At 36.9% G+C, this 22,127-nt stretch overlaps 1 protein-coding gene across 1 annotated transcript in view; it reads left to right on the top strand.

Annotated features, from left to right (window-relative positions):
- plcb1l (phospholipase C beta 1-like) overlaps window positions 1-22,127 on the top strand; it is a 153,145-nt gene that overhangs the window by 28,988 nt on the left and 102,030 nt on the right. The window contains exon 3 of the mRNA XM_087813062.1: window positions 13,128-13,196. Coding sequence (XP_087669188.1) covers window positions 13,128-13,196 — 69 coding nt within the window. The remainder of the gene's footprint in view (window positions 1-13,127; window positions 13,197-22,127) is intronic.

Raw genomic sequence — 22,127 nt, 5'->3', positions numbered from 1 at the left:
AACACTTAATTGAAATATAAACCATTAAAGATCCATGAAAGAAAATAAAACATGATTTGGAAGCAAAAACAACACTTTATATATATATATTATAATTGATACAGAGTAATATCCATACAGTATCATGAAAAGAATACCACAGTAATTATATCAATATTCTCGTACAACTCTTATTGAAACACTCCAATGCCTAGAAATCCGTCTCAAAAGAAGTGTTCTCTAGTCCCTCCAGGCTTTTTTGCGAGTGGCAACTGAGAGAGATCCATGATCCCTGGGTCAGCCCCGGGGCTACCTTCAACTTGGAAACCCTGACTTACTGCAACTGGGATCTACTTATTTTAAAGGAGCAACAGCTTTACTCAGAGGCTCTTGCGGATCAATAACCCTCTCGACTTCTCCACGGAAGAATCCACACTTGTATCCTCGAGCTTAAACCTTTTCGGTCACCGTTGGTTTAAGGGACTCGGAAGTCGACACCTTTCTTTGCCTTTTGGCTCGGCTAGAACACGCCGATACATTGTCCTCATTTAAGGTAATTGATTTGAAGAGACGGTATTTTAAATTGAAGTGCAAATCCCTTTCTTCCGATGGCCCACCAGACTGTCTTTAATGAACAAGCGTCTTCTTTATATCCACTACTCTTACTTAAGGTTCTAATTTCATATCCGGACCTAACATATCACTTGAACCCTGGTCTTTATCTTGGAGTGTTGAATCCTCATCTCCAGTACGACTCACTTCCATGACAACTGGATGCATTGTGAGAAAAAAACAAGTATAAATATCTATCCAATTATTTGAGAAATAAATACATTTGACTGAGAGACGAAACAGATCCATGTTGAGTCTCTGGCTGATCCGTCAAAATAAGACACAAACCAGCGTCTTTTCACTGCCTATTTCCTTCAATATTAGTTTTTATCAGCATCCATTATCTCAAACATTTATTTCATTTGCTTAGGCAAAGTGGTCAAATCTGTTATTCTGCTCAAACTGATATCATTTCTGTGGGTTAATCTGTAAATCCAGCACTGTTATATCTTAACATTTGGAAAAATTTGAATTCATTATTTACACCACAAAGCTGAAAAAACGCTCACATCATTTATTTAAAAAATATTTTTTTGTTATTCAAAATCCTTGATTTAATGATAGACATTTGACATTCTTTTATTTAATTTAAGGTTTAATTTATTTATATTCTTTCATTAAAAACACATATATAAATAAAATTAAAGTGTTATGGGGAGTTAGAAAATTGTAATTGTAAAGGTTTCAGTGTATATTTTTACATTACGGGTTGTTAAGGTTACAAATATATCATAGTAAATTGTGGGGACTCTTTACATTTGTGAATTCATTGTTTCCCTCACAACAAATGACCAGACACTCTCTGGACACATAATACATCATTTTAATTCTAAGTATTTGACATTAATTTATTAACCTGAAGAATATATATTTTTTAATAAAAAAATAAATATATATATACATTTAAATAATGTTAAATAATTATACTTGTAACAGTTTCCCTCTATATCTTAATGTAATGGGTTCGGTAGGGTTACAAATAAATCATAGTAAATTGTTGAGGTAACTTGCCTACTCAAGACCTTGGCTCCTTCAACCTAAAGAATCAGGACATCATATTAATGTTTTTATACAATAAATGATTGTACATTCATCTTACGCAAAAAAATGCAGTTTCTAACCTTAAATTGACCCTTTTGATCCTTTAAAAACATACATTTTGAGACCTTGTGACACAAACATTGGTTTTCGACTTGAAACACACGCGTTGATGTACGAGATAATGTTGCGCCGCATGGTTACGTGTGCCGTTCGTTCTAGAAGCGTGCGAGTCAAGAAAATCGATGGGGAGTGAGGGCGAGCAGAAATAATGAGGCAGATGTCCAGCGAGAGGATTGAAACAAAGGAGGCAAGCGGCCAAAGACGGCGGTGGCAGAGATGGACGTGGAGAGAGAGAGGAACGCATGTGAGGCAAGCATGGATTCTGCCAGCAGCACAACAAAGACTGAGAGCGATAAAAAAAAAAACAAAAGCGCGGGATGATGGACAGATGAGGGAAGCGGCTTGGCTTTCTCTGTCATCCCACTTTGTTGTGCTATCTGTCAAGGTAGAGTCCCCTCCTTCCACTGTCCCTCGCTTCACTCCATCCTTCATTGGACTTTCCAGAGGGGGGTTTTTTGATTGGCCGGTGTGACCGGTGTGTGCTGAGGAGTGAAGAGTGTGTTCAAGTGGATGAAAAAACAGACCAGAGATGGACAGCCGAGATCAGCTTGTGTTGTATCCACATTTTCTGACGACAGACTTGTTGGTCAGTCTGGCTGTTACCCGATATGTTTGTTTAAATATGTGGCCCTGATGTATAGAACAACGCTCGCCGCCACTTTTATCTCAACATTGGTTGTGTGTCGTGGAGCGTGGCGACTGCTGATAGCCACTATCAGCCATTGCCACACTCCACCGCCACTTGCACTCTTTTTTCTTTTTTTTTTTCCCTCCTCATAGACATTCTTCTCTCACTTCTTCCTCACCGATTCTTTCAATCCGCGCTCCATTGCTTCTTAACTATAATCCTTGCACTTTCTCTGTCTAGTGCCCGTGAACCAATTCGACCCTGTGATGTAGCATATATAGCCGTCTCTAAGCGGCACACCTGAGTAGAAGGAGCATTTTAAATCCTACTTTTTAACTTTTCATTACTATTTCAGCTCTAAATCTAACTTAAGCGCTTTGATTTAAGAATTAATTTTCTCTTTAAATCTCTTGTTACAAGCATTTATTGCCCTTAAAAGTAAATTGAAAAGCATGTATCATACTAAGATGTCTTGTCCATAGTTTGTTTATTATTATTTATTTAGTCTAGCCAATAAACATCATGTGTATTGGCTACAATCTAGCGATACGATAAACATATCATGATACAGGGGCAACGTTACGATATATTGCCATATATTGGAATACAGTAGGAACTAGGATATATTTGTAGTATTATCCGTGTAAGAAATACCAGACCGCCTTACTTTTGACGAAGAGTAACTCTTGACGAAGTCGTTACTGCCTTTGTTTGTTTTGAAACCGAAATATGTCCAAACATCGGCTTTAAAAAGCTGCAGGAGTCGACTGTATCCTCTCGTCCTCAGTCATTGCCTGTATATATAGAGGCTGGAAGTGAAATCCATCATGCTGTGAATATTTGCCTGTTAATTGTGCATGAATAATTGAATTATTTTATTTAAAACATACACGCTTTATTGAAATATAAACCATAAAATAACAATAATGTAAATAAAATGCGATTTGAATTAAATTCTTAAACAAAAGGGACAGGGTTGATGAATCTCAATACAGTATTGTAAATTGCAATTTATATCAATATTTCCACACCCCACTTCTTTTCATCTTCATCCTGTTTTTGACAGCCTTCGTAAAAATCATTAATACACTTTATTTACTCACTTATTCCGTATTTTGCAGTGTAGTGATAGAGTGCAATTACGTTTTCCAAATGTATATCCATTCCTGTAACAATCTATTTTCCTCAGTTTGATTTCTCGAAATCAATCTCTAAGCGTCTGGTCTAAATCTCATGTGGATCGGCAGCGGTTTATATGTCTGAGAGTGCTTCAATTTAAACCCTCAGAAACCAAAAAAACATGCACTCAAACGCTAACCGCTGGGTTTCAGCATCGGATACAAGCGAAAGATATGAGATGAGATGAATGATGAAGGTCAGATTTCAGTCTGAAGCCTCTTTGTGCTTCTGCTAGAATATGTTATTGTATCAAATTCATCTGCTTATGCATCACACGTGATAGAAGTTTATGTATTTTGTACATCTTTTATCTGCTTTTGAACATTGAAAGATGGAGCCACAAGTGCACTTTGTGTTTAGTACTTTTTTATCTTCAAGTTTTGGGATCCTAGTCCCCCACCCTTTTTTGTTCCCCGGACAAGTGTGATTTGGACCTCTCACTGCAAAAATGTACATCAAAAACTAGATAAAAACTAGAATTCTGAGTAAAGATGTAACAATTAATTTGAAGATCTTGAATAAGAATTGGCAAATATAGTAATTAGATGCATGCAAGCAGAAAATGCATGTTTTAACATTAGGTTACTTTACATTTAGATTTAAACAGCCCATAAAAGAAAATATATCTATATATACACATTTATTATACATATATATACTGGCTCATATATTTTATTAAACTTCACCAGAACAAGCATCTAAATAATGTTAGCTAATAAGGGAAAACATGGTATTTCTCAAAATAAAAAAGTATTTTTAAGATGAAATAATAGATACAAAATAAATCAAATACATAATCTTATTCTTTAGGGCAAGTACCGGGCTATGAACTGGTTAGAAGACCACGGTCCAGACCCAGGATTTGCTGGAGAGATTACATTGATATGCAAAAGTTTGGGCACCCGTTAGGAAAATTACGGCATCAGTTTGTCACTTGCTGAGATACATCTCCGTAGGAAATCAACCTGGATTTGCGGAGGAAAACGAAACGGATCAACTACCAGGACCCAGTCCTGTGGTTACATAGCTCTATCCTGGGCTAAGATTGGTTCATAAAAGTTGCATTGATGAGCTACCCATTTTAACAATCAGTGTTTGTTTGGCCATTTTGGGGAAATTTGGAATTTGTTTTCAATTGTAAAACGAGTGGTAAATAATAGGTATCTTCCAATGTTTCTAACAACACGGCTTCTCCTACTTTTCACCTCGATTTTTGGGGTTATTTTCTAGAAGTTATGGTATTAATCGAGGCATTACTCTTAATGCAGTGTGTGAGAATATATATGATAAAGTCTGACACAGATATTTGGTTTTTAAATCATTATTTATTATTGAGTAGCATTAATAATTTTGCAATATATAAAATCAAGATGATATTTTAAGGAATAACTGAACCAAAATCTTTATTTTTTATCAATTTTACGATGTTTTTCAGACCGGAACTATAATTACATTGATTGACAATGTAAACACCTTCCAGGTTTTCTTTCTAGCGTTTTTATGTCTCTCACAAAACAAACAATCAGAGCTGTGATGGAAGAAATCAAAACGTCTGGCGTTGTTACGAGATTTCAGCAATGACTCATCGAAATGAAAGAGGAAATGTAGAGCAGTGGAAAGTCAAGGAGGAATTGGATGGAGGAAAAACCGGGCCAGGTTAGTCATTCAGTTCACCCCCCCCCCCCCCAAGCCATGTGTGGGTCTCCAAATGAACCCGAGGCTCCATGTGTCAACGCCAACCTGCATCACGTCCTGCCTTTGTCACTCTCGGGCGCGTATGCTCTAATTTGGTGTTTAATCGAGGGAAGTACTTCATAATCCAAGCTGCCCTCGCGTTAGCTTGAAGTTCTCCGACCGTCTTTAATTATTTCACAAAGTCTCCCTCGTGGTTCATTCACCGAAGGGGTGTTTAAACATGATCTTTACTGGATGGTGGATTTTTTTTTGCTCTGCGTTTCCCCTCGCAAATATGTTTCATCTCAAGGCTATTAAAAGTTTTTATCCATTTCTATTCATAACTTGGGACAAGATGTCGCCGGCGTTAAGTTATACCCTAAAGACAAATGAGCTGTCGGATTAAATCAGAGTTTACAAGCAGCAGTCTTCCTTCTGGGACCGTCGTTAGCGCTTCTCTTTCTAAATCCTCGTGTCCGTATTGTTTGTCAGTGATATAGTAATGAAAGATTCTCCGCTCGAAAGAGTGACTCACTGTTCATTATGAAAAAAAAAAACGAGACGCGACCTATTTTGTGTCAAGTTGTCAGAGAACGAAAGTGTGAGTCACAGTTGTAACCCGAGGCGATGAGTTTATTTACACAGTCGGGGAATCTGACAGGAAGTCATAAATATTTACTGGCTGTTCTTTAGCTCTGCAAGTTCTGGGTTTGAGATAAATTGTTAGTTTAAGGAAGAAAGGTGTGCAGTTTTGCCACCTGTTACCGTTTTTATCTGTTAGCATTCAGTGTGAAACCCTTGCTAACAACACTAGCAGTGAAGTTCAAGCTACTTATAATCCATGCATTTTTTTTTTTTATCGTTTAGAATAGTGTAACAGTTTATTTTCGTGTCTAAACAAGGAGTTGTCTCGCCTGCAGTTAATACAAAACACTGCAGCAAGAATTCTGACCCGCTCTAGTAGAAGAACTCAAATTTCTCCGATCCTTAAAACTCTTCATTGGCTGCCAGTTTCTTTCAGGATCAACTTTAAAATTGTAGTTCTTACGTTTAGAACTATTCATGGTCAGGCTCCTCCTTACATTAGTGATCTGATCCAGCCTTACACCCCAGCTCGGGCTCTGAGGTCTGTGGATCAGAATCTGCTGAACATGCTAACAGACGGAGAGAAATCCTTCGAGGCTGTTGCTCCTAAGCTTTGGAATGATCTTCCTCTCCTAAGAAGTTTTTATTTGTGCAGGCTTTTTCTTGATTCTCTGGGACTCCTGTGTTCGTCTTATGTTGTCTTAGTCTTTTGGAGTTTTTAAATTTCTCGGTATTTTATTGAATGTGTATTACTTTTGATTGTTCAAGCGCTTTGTAACCCTGGTCTAGAAAGACGCTTTACAAATAACTATCACTTACTTACTCATTTTAATCTATTTTTTGAATTGTATTTCACAAAATAAATCATTTCTCAACTCCGTATTGACGATAAGCTCATCTCAACCATTTTATAAACTATCCCCGCCATATGTTAGTTGGACAAAAATGTGTGAAAATGCACTGTCTGGTCGTTCTTTGTCTCTTATTGGGTGATCTGTGATGTTGGAAGTCACAAGTGGAGCAGCAGAGTGGATGTGACTCTTAACCAAGTTCAAGTGCAGCTCTCAACAAACCATTTTCGCTCGTAACAGACCATGTCGCCTGAAAGCCCGGCGACAGCCGAGTGCCCCTTCAGACTCAGACACGGAACCCACGGCACCGTCGAGAGCATTAATTCGGTTTGTGATGCAGAAACACATCTGTGTCTGGATTGTTGAGTCAGAAGGAGCTCTTACGAGTTCAGTCGAGGCAGGTTCACGTCCCCTTTTGACACAGGAAATAAATAGTATTCCTGTTCATGAAGTCGCTTTTCAAACTCGACTGAATGTCCATCAAACATCAACATACAAATATTTATTTAAACCCTTGTGTTATTTCAAGGTCAAGGAAAAAAAATGTGTTTGTTGTATCCCTTGTGTTATCTCTGGGTGAAGTTACAACCTCCACCACTACATATGTATTTATGGAAGCCACCTTGACTCTGAGACAACACAAAGGATACAACAAATACATTTGTTTTCAGGCCTTTGGGTCACCTTGACCCTGACAATTTAATGTGGCAAATACTTTATTTCGATCTCAAAACTGATTGTGTCACAAATTTAAATTTAGAATATATGTTAGAGTATGAAATGGAAATGAAAGATTCAATGATTATTATTATTATTTTAATACATTAAATTAGACATATTTACTATCGACATTTAAGTGATTTAATCATCTTGAAAAAAAAAACATCTGTACATCATGATTTATTTTTTAGACATTTTTTATTTTTATTTTACTTCATCTCTTTTTTTTTATTCCCTGAAACACTGGAGCTGGAAATATTTCTATTTGATTGTATCATGTCATAAACTCTATAAAAAATGTATTACTGTTAACCTGGATGTTTTAAAATGTCCAAAGTAAAAATTAGGGTTGAGCATTGGCAAGTACTGTACACTACGATATGTACCACAATACTTGGGTCACTACTCAAAATACAATAGTATTGCGCTTTCAACAATCTCATTCTATTGTTGTACTCATGCATTATTCTAAACATTTACTTACTTACTTACTTATTCTAAACAGTTAGCGAAAAATAAAATCACTGAGTATTTGAAAATTTAAATTAAGAAACAAAATGGCATTTATTTATTATTATACATTTATTTTTCGGCACCTTCTACAGTCGTTTTTTTATTATTATCTAAAGAACTAAAATATCAGGAGAGGAACTACTGATATTTCAATTGAAGGTCAAAGTATCTCAATGTATCGCAGAATTGATTCTTGTGTTACGCCTCTAGTAAAGAAGGATTCGTTTGATGATTGGAATTGACATGTGCGATTGATTTGTTGCTCAGTGTTGCATTTATACTCAGTTAAATATACATTGTTTTTTTTAACCAGATAACACATTTTAATGTTGGCTGTCCTGATTTAAGAGTTTCAAATACATAGTTGGAATCTGATTGACCTCATGTCATCTCAAATTTTGTCGTCGCTGCTAGTTTTGAGACTCATGCATTTATGAAATTGCCAGAAAAAACCTTCACGTTTCAGTCAGTGGGCGGACGAGATGGACCGAGCATCCATCAAATGCAGCCGATGGCCAGATTTCTCCGGAACACTCATAAATCTCCCCATGATTCAGACAACCCCATGGTGGGGAATGCATTAAAACAACTAGTATCAATTATTACCAGGAATTGATCAACGTTAAAAAGAGGGTATTGATGAAAAGATGGTTATTCGCAGCTTTATTAATCAATAAATGTATTTTAGTGATTATTTTTTACTGGGATGTATATGTCAGAGTACAGATTGGAATCCAGTAGGATCTGGAATCCTACTAGTACAGAATTCCAATCTGTACTAGTACAGAATTCCAATCTGTACTAGGAGGATTCCAGATTCTACTAGTGAATTCCAATCTCTACTAGGAGAGATTGGAATCTACTACTGAACTGGGATCTAAATATAGGAATTCCAATCTGTCCTAGGAGGATTCCAGATTCTTTTATGAGAGATTGGAATTCTACTACTGCACTGGGATCTGAATATTGGAATTCCAATCTGTCCTAGGAGGATTCCAGATTCTACTAGTGAATTCCAATCACTACTATGAGAGATTGGAATCCTACTACTGTATCGGGATCTGAATATTGGAGTTCCAATCTGTCCTAGAAGAAATGGGAATTCTACCAGGACAATCTCCAATTCTAATAGTAGAAATTCAGATTACATCAAAATGTTTTGGAAAATAGACTGTATCATGGAATGAATTCCAAGCTGTACTAGTACAGATTGGAATCCTACTGCTGTATTGGGATCTGAATATTGGAATTCCAATCTGTAATAGTAGGATTCCAGATACTACTAGTGAATTCCAATCTCTACTAGTACAGATTGGAATCCTACTACTGTATCGGGCCCCGAATATTGGAGTTCCAATCTGTTTTAGGAGGATTCCAGATTCTACTAGTGAATTCTAATCTTTACTAGGAGAGATTGGAACCCTTCTACTGAACTGGGATCTGAATATTGGAATTCCAATCTGTTTTAGGACAAATGGGAATTCTACCAGGACAATCTACATTTCTAATAGGAGAAATTCGGATCAACATCAAAATGTTTTGGAAAATAGACTGTACTAGTAGGATTCTACTTGATTCCGAACTGTACTGTGACGTAAATACATTTTTGTTTTCCTCTTGTAGCCTTCTAGCTCCTTTTTCTTATCTTTATCCTCATCTTCCTGGGGGTGTTTTGGCAGCAACCGTAACACTTAAATTCAATCTCTACAAACAAAAAAAAGACTTGCAAAAAGTTTTCTCTGAAATATGGACAAAAGTTGTTGTGCAGATGTTGCCTGTAGCCGAGTGGAAGAAACAAGCGGCGGAAAAAGAGCCTCCAGCCAATGCAGGTTAAGCATGTTCATTAATTCCTGTAGTTTCTCTCCTGCTGGTCTTTTTCTTGCTTCCTGGACGTGCCGTGGATCCTAATGGGCTCCTGTTTTGAAGCTAGACAGAAATGCCCCGGAGAGAGAAAAAATGATGATAAAGGGAGATGACGGACACCAAGAAGTAAATGGTGGCGTAAACGAATGATCATAACCTTGGAAAACGGGTCCAAAAATCAGAATAACATCAGAATATGGTGAGTTTTTCCGCTGCTGAACGAGCAACTGCTGACCGGTCGATTTCTTTAATAGCAACATGTGCGTCCACATGTCGGCGCACAAAAAAACGTGCTGTTGACATGATCTTTAATGAGTCTGCTCGCTGGGTTAACACTAAAGCGAAGCGACTGATGCAGCTTATAGCCATGTTTAACCGCCATGTGCCAGAGGGCGGGCGAGAGGACCCCATCAGTGCGCCCCGCTTCCTGCAAGCCCCCCCATGCGGAGCAGCAGACTTCAAAGACCGGCTTTTTTAGACCTGGTGTAGGCGTTAACCTTTGACTCAGAAGCTCTCTCCCCGAGCATGCTGGGACATTCTAATTGATGCTCTGCACCACGGAGAGAGGAAAAAAAAAAAGTGTGCCCTTGTGTCTCGCTGTTAGGAGAGCCTTTCAACTGTGCCTGGAACTCTGAAAAATGTATTTCTAGTGAATCCTTCTCTTGTGGATTTCAGTCGGTAGTTTTAAAGAAAATAATCAAGATGCGAAACAAAAGTCAAAATGAGCACTGAAAGCATATTCTTAAAATAAACAAAGGTTAATGTTTTACTGGAGCCTGAAGGCTTTCTAGCAGCTGTTCGCCCTTGGGCAGAAGTCTTTAGAAAATGGATGCCAGAAGCAACTAGAAGCCTGGTGAAGGCAGCGAAGTGTCATCTAAGAGAATTTATGTTTTCATTTACTACTGTTTTTCTGATCCAAGAGTGATTAGTCTGTAGGCGAACCTTTGGGACTTCTTCGTTGAGCTCTCATCTGGATTCTCCTTAGGATTCAAAACATTTCCTACCAGCCAACACCAAGTTTGGAAATGATTTCCAATTCATCCTGGGGATAGTCGAAGTTTACATTTATTGTATCTTCATTTTTACTTCACTTAGGATCCTACCTAACCTTGATGAGGTGTTCCCGTTGTGACCAATATGGATCATTTAACATGAATAAAATTGTGCAATTTTGTCCTTGAGTAAGTAGGAAAAATCACAAGCACAGTTTTTTGTCTTAACATCTTGTTTAGAGATCACCCTTATCTTAGCTTTAGTTAAAAGAACATATGAGATTTTCATAATGACAAAAAAAAGCTGCTAACTGTCCACGATAGATGTCCATGCTAACTGTCCACGTTAAATGTCCACAATTTATGTCCATGCTAACTGTCCACGTTAACTGTCCATGCTAATTATCCACATTGACTGTCCACGATAGATGTCCATGCTAACCATCCACTCTAACTGTCCTTGCTAACTGTCCACGATAGATATCCATGCTAACTGTCCATGCTAACTGTCCATGTTAACTTTCCATGCTAATTGCTAAAACAATGCTAATTTCTATCTGTGAAGAAGTTCTATTTTCTTGTGGAACTAGATGAAGATACATAAGCTTTTATTTTTGACAACTCAAAAATTGAAAGTCATTGTTACATTTGGCCCCAACTCATTTTATTGTTTGTTTGTTAAATAAAATTATTCGTGACAAAACCTTAACAATTATGTTGAGCGTAAAGCCATTAGTGGTGAAGCTATAAATAAAAACAAACAAAAACGGCAAGAGAATCTCCTGATATATAAGAAATCCTGAGTTCCATTTTCCTCTGACCTTTGATAGTCAGAAACCAGGTTTGGAGCTCCGAGACCAAATCAAGCTCCTGTCGCATCTCGTCTGCTCTGATAGTGCTGAGTGGACACTCTCTTCAGTCCAGTTAATTTTCCACCTTGCGTCCCGGCTCCCTGCGAGGAAGATGGAGAGCGCGATAATCCGCACTGATAAAGGCTTGTGGTCGCCGACGGTGCCGTCTCTGTGATTACATTTGCGCGAATCGCTATATTTGATCTTCCCGTTCCAACCTGCATGTAAATAAGCATGAAAACGATTTTGAAACTTGATGAATTCCGGAATAGCCACAGGAGCCCGTGCTTTAATGTATAATTCAGTCTGTGTAATGTATGATGCTTCTCAGCATTCATCACACTTGCTTTAATTATTTCACCGCGTTGAAAACGGTCTAGAGAGCTGTGTCTCTTCAAACACGCCGTTTATTCCTTGTTTATTTATCGCCACAGACTGCATTGCTCATAATTACTCAGGGAAAAAAAAAAACATGGCAGCTCAAGCTTGCCATCGATAAGTCTTTAGTTATTAATGCTGTTTTGCTTTCTCTCCCGATTCCACCGTCTTTTTGTGGCACCGAACTGAAGAGCTGCAGATTCTTATCAGCTTCTTTTCTCCAGTAATAAAACCCAGAGTCTCTCTGTGGCCAAGACGGCATCTCCAAAATAATGTGGTTACATTAATTTCATCTTGATATATGCCTGTGGGAACTATATGACTTTTGTTTTTCTAACCCCCGCAAAACTGTCATGGCCGAACAACTTGACATTTGCATAGTTTTATAAGCACTTTCCCCTTGCTTATTTAATTGTGCACAACCCATTGTTGGTGGTTGACCTAGACATAGAGAACAGAAGAACAAAGTGCAAGTTTTGACAAAGTGCAAGTATGAAGAACATAGATCAAAAGGAAATAACACAAAGAAAATTAAAAATAAGTAAAAAAGGATACAAAGATTAACTTACAAAAGAATACATCAAACTATTACTCCGCTCCTGCCCCCAAAATCAAAATTATAAAGTCTAATACCATGAGAAATGAATGTGTACCTGAGTCTATTAGTGTTGCATCTGCAGAGGAGCATTCCGGTTCGCCGGTTCTACCCCTGCTCTCCACATTACTATTTTTATTGGCAGTTTCTTTGTGTGTGTGTGTTTGTGATGAGTCAGTATAAAGTGTTTTTTAATGTTGTGGTCGGTGTAATAGTTTCCCTTTAGTTTCATAATAATATGGTTTATTCTGTGTGATGTATATGACTAAAATGTTTGCACTTTCTATCTGAACAAGACGCATAATAAAAAGTATTATTCACCTGCAAAGTGTTGATTTCTACTTGAAATTAAACTCTGAAAGTCATTGTTTGTGAAATCCTTGTCCAAAGTCAATTGTCAACACGTCGTTTTTCTTTTCTTTCTTTTTTTTGTAGTTTGTTCAATTATTCCTCTCTCTCGGGGCCACTAAATCGTGTCCTCAGGTGTTGATGAAGGTTTCCTAATGAACTTGACTTTGAAACCAATCTGTTTCTCCTTGTTTGTAGGACACAGACTTCCTGGATATCGCCTATATTAAAGATGCCAGAAACGGGAAATGCACCAAAACGCCAAAGGTAGGTGAAGTTATTCTTCTGCCGCAAAAGCTATAAGGGACACTTTGTTTACGTGTTGGATGCATTCGGCTGTGTTTCGACTTGATCATCTTCAAAGTGTCGCACATCCGCAGTGTGAATCATGAAAGTGTGCGATTCCTCTGATGGAGCCGCTTGTTCGTACCGTTCCCTACATGCTCTGTGCGAAGAACAATAGATTCTCTGTTTCGCTCGCATACAAAGAAACGAGAGGAGGGAGTTCTGGGAGAGGACGCGATTGTTTGTCTTTTGGCAAAGAAATGTAGACAAAAGTGAGATTAGATTGAGAAATCAGTTTAAAATATCCCTCCCGGAGAAAGAATTCCCATCGTTTCCAGTCATAAACTGCCAATTTCAAGCGTTTTTCGGGAGTTATTGTCGCCTCATTCATAATTAAAAACTCTTTTAATCCGGAGATTATTTGTTGAGAGAGTCGTTAAATGCGTGGCTCAGATTGTCGCAGTAATCCCCTCCAGAGCTTTTCCGGTTAGAAATACTTGTTTTTGAATTATCATTTTTTTTCGGCGAACAAACGTGAATCCTAGTGGATCGCTTCCATCTCGTGACAAGCTGTCGTCGCACGGCGGCCGTTGTCTCCCGTTTGACTCGGAAGGGAAAGCGAGTGGGGGGTCGTGCCTCACAGCTCTATCTGGGGAATGAGTAATGATGGAGTGAGTACAATAACACGGAGCGGATTCATGCATTTCTAAACAGCTTACTGAACGATGCTACCCAGGGAGGAGGCGTACGACCACGAGAAAGGTGAAGGGGAGGGGGGTCCGAGCATTGGAAATCCATTAATGGTAGATGGAGCGGTGATGCACCCTGGGTTTTGTAATGGGTGTGAGACACACTGTCTAAAGAGTGATGAGATATGGAGAGGAAAGATGGGGGGAAAAAACGAGTGTCGGTTGGAGGGGGTGTGATGAAGAGTATTTGTGGATGAAGAAACCTCAGGACCAGTAAGAGTTTTTTATGTGAGGTCTGCAGAAAGCCACAGTAAAGTGGGGATGAAAGAGGGGAGGACGGCGGCGGAGCAAGGTCAGCAGAAGAAGGTTGGCAGGGAAGTGTTCGGGAACAGCAGGGGATGGAAGTGACCCGAGCTTTTCATGACTTCTTTTTTTTTTTTTTCTTCCAAGAGTTTCTAAGCTAGAACTGGCTCCAAGAAAACAGCTCCAAGTATCTCTTTTTTGATGAAGAAAAGTGGTACGATGGGTTTCCTAGAATCCGATTATTTATTTATCTTTACCAAAAATGTTTGTTTTTTAACTCGCTCTTCTACAAAATGGATAAGCCACGGTGGAATTTTGTTGAAGGACCTAAAGTGTTAGGTAAGAAGGAAAATAAATGACATTATTATAAATAAATACACAAGTGGAACTAAATAATAAAATGTCATAATAAATGTTGTCATATAGATGGATAGATGGATGGATGTATGGATAGTTGGATAGATGGATAGATAGTTGGATAAATAGTTAGATAAATAGTTGGATAGATGGATAAATAGTTGGATAGATAGTTGGATAGATGGATAGATAGTTTGATAAATGGATAAATAGTTGGATAGATGGTTGGATGGATGGATGGATGGATGGATGAATAGTTGTATAGATGGATAGATAGTTGTATAGATGGATGGATGGATAGTTGTATAGATGGATGGATAGTGGTATAGATGGATGGATAGTGGTATAGATGGATGGATAGTTGTATAGATGGATGGATGGATAGAATAGAAAAAAAAAAAATAGAAAAGCTTTATTCATCCCCAGAGGGGAAACACACTGATGGATAAATAGTTGTACAGATGGATAAATAGTTGTACAGATGGATACATAGTTGTACAGATGGATAAATAGCTGTATAGATAGTTGGATAGATGGATAGATAGTTTGATAGATGGATAAATAGTTGGATAGATAGTTGGATAGATGGATAAATATTTGAATGGATGGATGGATGGATGGATGGATAAATAGTTGTATAGATGGATAAATAGTTGTATAGATGGATGGATAGATGGATAGATGGATGGATGGACGGATGTATAGATGGATAAATAGTTGTATTGATAGTTGGATAGATGGATAGATAGTTGGATGGATGGATAGATAGTTGGATAGATTGTATAGTCTATAAACTCTTACTTGTCCCTCGACTTCACTGTAAGTAACATTGGATTCCAACAGTAACATAATTATTATTTGAGTCAAATATCTGCATATTTGAAATTGCTATCGATTTTTAGGAAGAAAACACTGAAGTTTTTTTATTGAACCACAACAACGTGACAATCCTAGTGTGTTTCTTTCAGTCTCTGGTGAAGTGGATAATAATTAGTGGAACTGTGATCAGGCTTTAGAGTCGGTGCTTTATTCCTGGAGCGAGGCCGCTCGACCTCATCAACCTCGGCGAGGACATGTTGGACACTTGCTTATTAGCAGCAGCAGCAGTTTATTTTGCCTGCTCTCTCGTGCGTCTTGTTGCAGGAACGCTTGTGTCATCACTTCAAAACATTGTGTATCTGAACGTGGCTTTAAGTGAGAAGAAAAGTCACAGCGTGGCCTGAGCGTCCAGAGGTCAAAAAGCCGCTGTGATGCCAAGACTAATGCTGAGCTTTAAATTGTAATGACTTCTACACAGAAAAAAAAAATGGCTGAGAGACAAAATGTAATATTTTCAGCTGGAGCGCTCGAAGAAACGAAGCCAAACCGCGCTTTCCGTCGGGAGCTTATTGAAAGCTTCTCTGTGGGAAATGATTATATCCGATTCTGGCCGTCGTCGGGCGGGCAAAAGGTCTCTTGAGTGGTGCAGAGAAAGTACTTCTGAAGCTTTCAGGGAGATGTCAACGGCAGAGCAACATCTCGTCTTCATCTCTGCATATGCTGCTTTCCTGCAATTTGAATGAGAAAGAAAAGGGAGTTGGGAATAGCAAAGTTGAGGGAGAGGGTCCCTGTAGAAGCTTCTTCTACGTTTCTTTTATGTACTTTTGAGTTTAGACTTCATCACCTGTAGAACACACTAGAATCTCTGAATTACTTTATTTCATATAACAAACTAGTTTAATTGTTTGAAGGGAATACACCTGACACTGGGGCCAAACCATTATATATTAATAATAATAAATAGTAGCAACATTTTCTTAAATTAAAGTGATATTCAAAACATGTTGAACAGTTATTAAAATAACTTGTTTTCATAGTACTACCATTTGTCAGATCTTTGTTCTGTCAATATAATTTTGGGGATTATTTTGTCAGCTGTGTATTTGTACATATATATATATATATGCTTGTATATTTGTCCGTTAGTGACCAGAGAGAATAGATGGATAGATAAAGGTCACAGCAGACGATAGATTCATAAAACAAAGAACAAAGTGCAAATAGATAACAAAGTGCAAATATAAAGAACATACTGTAGATCAAAGGAAATAACACAAAGAACATGATACAAATATAAACATAGAATAGAACAGTTTTTTTTATATTTAGGCTTTATAAGTGTTGCCAAATGATTCGATTACTTGAGGTCAATTAAGTTCAGTCATATCACAATTAACTTTTTTTTTGTTGTATTTGTAACTTTAATGTTTCTGTTTATAAGTTTCCTTTTTTTTAAATTTTTGTTTAGTTTTTTTAATCATTACTATTTTTCTTGTGTACTTTTTGTAGAAAATTTGTAGCAAATTAATAAATAAAATGTGTTTTATTTAACAAAATAAAGGACTTAATAATACAAATAGTTAACTATACTCTAATACAGGTTTGTCCAGCTTGGCTACACCTTTATACTCAATCCCACTTGTGGCCATAAATATGTATATATAAACCGTATTTGTATATATTTTAATTTTCTTCATCATGAATGGTGAAAGCAAATCACCTCAAAAATATATTTATAATAAAGATAAGACTAATCCGTTGCATCCAAATACATATGACGGCCAATGATAATACAATAGCATCTTTCTGCTTAAGAGGAAGGTTATACCTAATGTAAGTAGTAGAAAATTACTTTTTTATTTTCTTAAATCCCCATTTTATTTGTCAGAAGCAAGCGTGGATAAAAGAAAGAAGTGGCCAGAACCCCGACAGCTGAGACCTCACACATGGTTGGTTGTTGTCCAGAGACTTGACTTTGAGCCACACTAATTCTGACACCATATGTAGCTTAGCGGTCGACACAAGTGAATTTGTTGGCATGTGCACAACAACATGCTGCCGTCAGCTCTCGGATGTGATGAGTCGACGTCACCATCTTTCATACGTGTCTTCATATATGTTTGTATCTCGGCTCCAGGAAACCATCAACGACAGATACCGTCCGATCAAACTTATTTGGTCTCTGCAGCTTCTGACAGTCGAATCACACGCCGCTGCATTTCCATGTTTCTGCTCGGCGTCCTCCTGCCATATGAATTGATCTCTCCACACGGAACAAGAGGAGAGAAAATCTTATCAGCATCTCTCGCTGCTTCACGCTGGAGCTGTCAGAGCAACACAGTCTTTTCATGAGCAGCCGATACACCTGCTGAGATCCCCTCTCCATACATCCCAGCCTTCATGAGCTCATTACTCTGCGTAATAAATAGATGTTTTCCGGTGTGAAGATTGTGTCCGTGGAGGATTCCCATGTTCTTATCACACCCAGCAGCTTTTCCATTTGTGAGTTCATTTACAATATCTACATACAATACATTCATTTTGTATCCAGCCGGCTTTCAGTCTGGGTGTTAAACAAGAGCCAAAATCCTTTAGAGAAACGAGGTCCCTGGTATATAACTGTTGAGGGTAATTTCTTATCTTATCTTATCTTAAACACTGGCATCTTTATAGGTATTTTGTATGTGTGTGTTTTGTTTTCTGTCAGCCACACCCTGACGTTGACATTGACTGGTTGATTGGTTTGGTGAATGTCATATCCTTGTTTTTTTATTTTTTTATTTATTTGTTTATTTGAGAATTAAGATTTTTAATGTGATCACTTAGATAGATGGACTTTATTAATCCCTTCGGAGATCTTCTGGAAATGTGGTTTCCAGTTCACAGCAAACGATAGTTTCATAAAAAACAAGAACAAAGTGCAAATAAAAAGAACAACGTGCAAGGGATGACAAAGTGCAAATATAAAGAACATAAGTCAAAGGAAATAACACAAACTTTACATGGACCTGATGCTTTGTTCTTATTTTGTCTTTTTTTAAATCATTAAGAAAATAAACAATATTTACCCCTGCTGGTGGAAACTGATAATATGAGTAATATAATAACTGTAATTATTTTACAATTTATACATATTTTACTTTGCCACAATTATCAATCTTAATGGACATAAAGCTCAACTTTTATCACATATTTTAGGTTAGATTTAACAAGATGAAATAATAATATCTATATAATTAGATCTTTTTTTCATCTGTTGACAGCACTAAATCAAATAATGACGTAAACATATCCATTTGAGAATCAGTAAATTTAGACACTTTAACCCCCAAATAATACTGACAGATAATAATGAAAAATATAGACTCATCTTCTTTTTTTGTTTTTATTCATCACAAATGTGATGTATTCTCTATTCTTTAAGAACTACTTTCAAAAGGATCTGTATCTAAAACACAGGATTCGATGGTTCGTTCTTGCCTCCAGTTTCCCTCTGTTCGACAGGACTTGGGTAACACAAGCGACTCGCGAACGACTTTCCTCGGGAGCTATCTGTTACTCCAGACTCGCCCGGCGTGGAGGAAGTGGCCCTGCAGCTCCCCGACAGTCTAGGTTTGCAGCCGAGAGAGCTGCTAAATACGGAGCAGCTTGTGTGTCCTCGGCAGTGAAACGGGATCTGGGAGAGGCCAACAGGCCATTATCATCACGTATCGTTCAGTCTGGCCAACAAAGCTCCATCCAGCACAGCAGCGAGCACTAAACAGCTCGTCTGAGCTCACAGCAGGGGGGGCGCTGCTCGCAGTTGTTTCCCGTGTTTGATCTGTATTCAACAGACGTTTGTTCTGGTCTAGTCTCTTTATTTAGACTGTGATTACATGAAATAGTTCCGGCAGTATTTCGGCTGACGTTTGAAGGAATCAGTTCACATTAGGTTGTTGCCATTCAACAGTCAATAAAAGACTACCTATAAGATCTATAAGAATTACAACTGTAAGAGTCTTGCTTAGTCAAATGTGTTTTTTAATGTCATAATTATCCATGTATTGTAAGCAAAACTGCAAATAAAATCGAATAAGTTATGCATGGGTAAAGAAAAAGATTTATATTCACACATTTGAAAAAAATACATGTTTAAATTATGTTTTGTTCTTTAGTCTAAATCATTATTAAAATAAAGAGTATAAATAAAGTAGGTAGGCACTTAAAAAAACAAGTATTATTTGGTTCACCAGACCTATTAATGTCCACTTCATGGTGTTACTGACCTTTTCTTTTTGCCCGGAGATAAAACAGAAAAAGACCTTGTTTTGTTTTAGGTTTTTTTTTCAAAAAGGCAACTTGTGATAAAAAAAAGAAGCAATGATTTAATTTAAATAATTACAAGAAACGAGATGAAAGGTCAGATTTAAGATGTGATGGGAGACTGTAATTAACTGTAATTAATGAATCGCAATTAATCAGATAATTTGACATCCCGAGTCATAATAGCTTATTTTATATAACCATAAAAAAATGAATTATGAAAACATGAATAATGACTGTAGGTAATTGATCGAAATTAATCTCATAATTAGACACCCCAAGACATAATAGCTTATTTTCTACGCCAAAAACAAACTTGTTAATTTAAGATGTGATGGAAAACATAAAGCAGGATTCGATATAATGACATATTGTCAAGAAATGTTTCCTATGAATAAAATAAATAAAACAATTATAATGACTTCAGTGAATTAATCTCAATTAATCACATACATTTGACACCCCAAGTCATAATGACTTATTTTTACCACTAGAAGAAACATGTAAATTCAAGATGTAATGGAAGACAAAAAAATAATTCAATATAATGAAATATTTTCAAGAAATGTTTCTTATAAACCAAAGAAATAAAACACTTAATAATTAAGTAAATTAATTAATCGCAATTAATCAGATAATTTGACATCACAAGTCATAATGTGTTATTTTATACGACCCTAAGAAATTTAAGATGTGATGGAAGACAATTTTTTTTTAATATAATGAAATATTGCCAAGAAAAGTTTCCTATAAATTAAAGATCTAAAATAATAATTCTGAATTTAATTCATTAATCTAAATTAATCTCATAATAAGACATCCTAAATCATAATAGCTTATTTTATACGACAAGAAGAAACATGTAAATTTACGATGTGGCAATGTAATGAAATGTAATGAAACGTTGCCAAGAAACATTTCCTATGAATAAAATAAATAAAACTGATAAAACTGTAATTAATTAATCACAATTAATAGCATCGTTTGACACACTCCTGATTAAAACCTCAACCTAAAATAACAAAACACAAAGACATCCCAATAATTGATGAAGATAGTTGTGTTTGCACTTTATTTAAACTATTCTTTTTTACTTCATTTTTTCGTATTCCATTGTTTTTATCGAGAAATAGATTAGGTACCTTTTTATTATCAATGATGTTTCTGTTGAACAATTGAAAGTTATTGTTGATATAGTTGATACAATGAAATACCAACACATTGTCCAGGAATACTACTGTAAATATATGACCATAATTCAATTGTATAACTTTTTATCAGAGTCTCTTTAAAGGAAACGGGTCCTCTATGTTCTTGTCCCTGTTGCGAGGAGGGTCCAGTGTACAGCGTGTACTTTCATTAGTACCAGACACACGAGGCTGCACTTCCCTCCATCATGCTGTCATGTGTTCACCAACGAAGGACGCTTAAACCTCCTGCCATTACCTTCCTACGGTTCCATCGACGGGGTCATGGCTGGACACGCCCACATCTTAGAGGACAATGTAACCCGTCAAGGACAGTGTGTGAGTTCTCAGAGCAAAACCCATTGTATCAGGCATAGAAGGAGGTCTTATCAGGAGACAATAAATATATACAAGTACTTTTATTTTTAGGTTCTGATTTGCACTTTGCAGCAGAGACTATTATGCAAATGTAACGGCTGGTTTTAATAATAAGCTCCGCTGATATATTTCGACGCACAAAAGATTTGATCTCCGGCCGCGAGCACTTCATTATGGGTTTCTTTCAAAGGTGCGTTTTACTGAAGACCCTCGAGTCCTCTCAACCCCCGTCTGGTCTTTTAAGCAAAGCTCATTTCAAGGCTGCCGGTGTCTATGTACACGGCTCGAGATCTAAACCAAAACAAAATGTCATCAGAGATTTGAAGGTATTCCCGTCACCCTGTTCACGTTTCATACAATTCACTGATAAATATTTAGTGAAACTACTTATTTGGTTCATCTACTGAAGCCTAATCTGAATTTGGAGCATAAAAGAGCCGAGCAAAAGTATAAAACAGTCAACAACCTCCCAATTTTCAACCTCTACTTTCTGCATCATCTTTTTTTTCTTTTTCCAAAATCACTTTTCAATAATTAAAACCTCCATTTTACCCAGGGATTTATAATTTTGGTATTTAATCTGCTTTTTACCATGTAATTACCTTCTGTATAATTTGATTTTACCAAACCATTTTTAGTTATAAGGCACTTAAAATACAGGTGACCACTGAGTGCTGTACAAAAATAGATACAATTAAATTAAAACGCACAAAATAAAATCAATCAAATACAATAAAACATCTTATAACATTAGATTATTTAGGAGAATATGTGCTTTGTTAAAGTCCATAGAGTAAAAGTGTGTTTTAAGATTATGAGGAAACTGTTGGTAATAAAAGCTTTAGGCTAGAAGTACAAGTTTTGTAGACATTTTAAGC

This window comes from Callionymus lyra, chromosome 17 (assembly GCF_982586985.1).
Source record: "Callionymus lyra chromosome 17, fCalLyr1.hap1.1, whole genome shotgun sequence".
NCBI classification, from domain to species: domain Eukaryota; kingdom Metazoa; phylum Chordata; class Actinopteri; order Syngnathiformes; family Callionymidae; genus Callionymus; species Callionymus lyra.
This window is presented reverse-complemented; position numbering and strand designations above follow the sequence as displayed.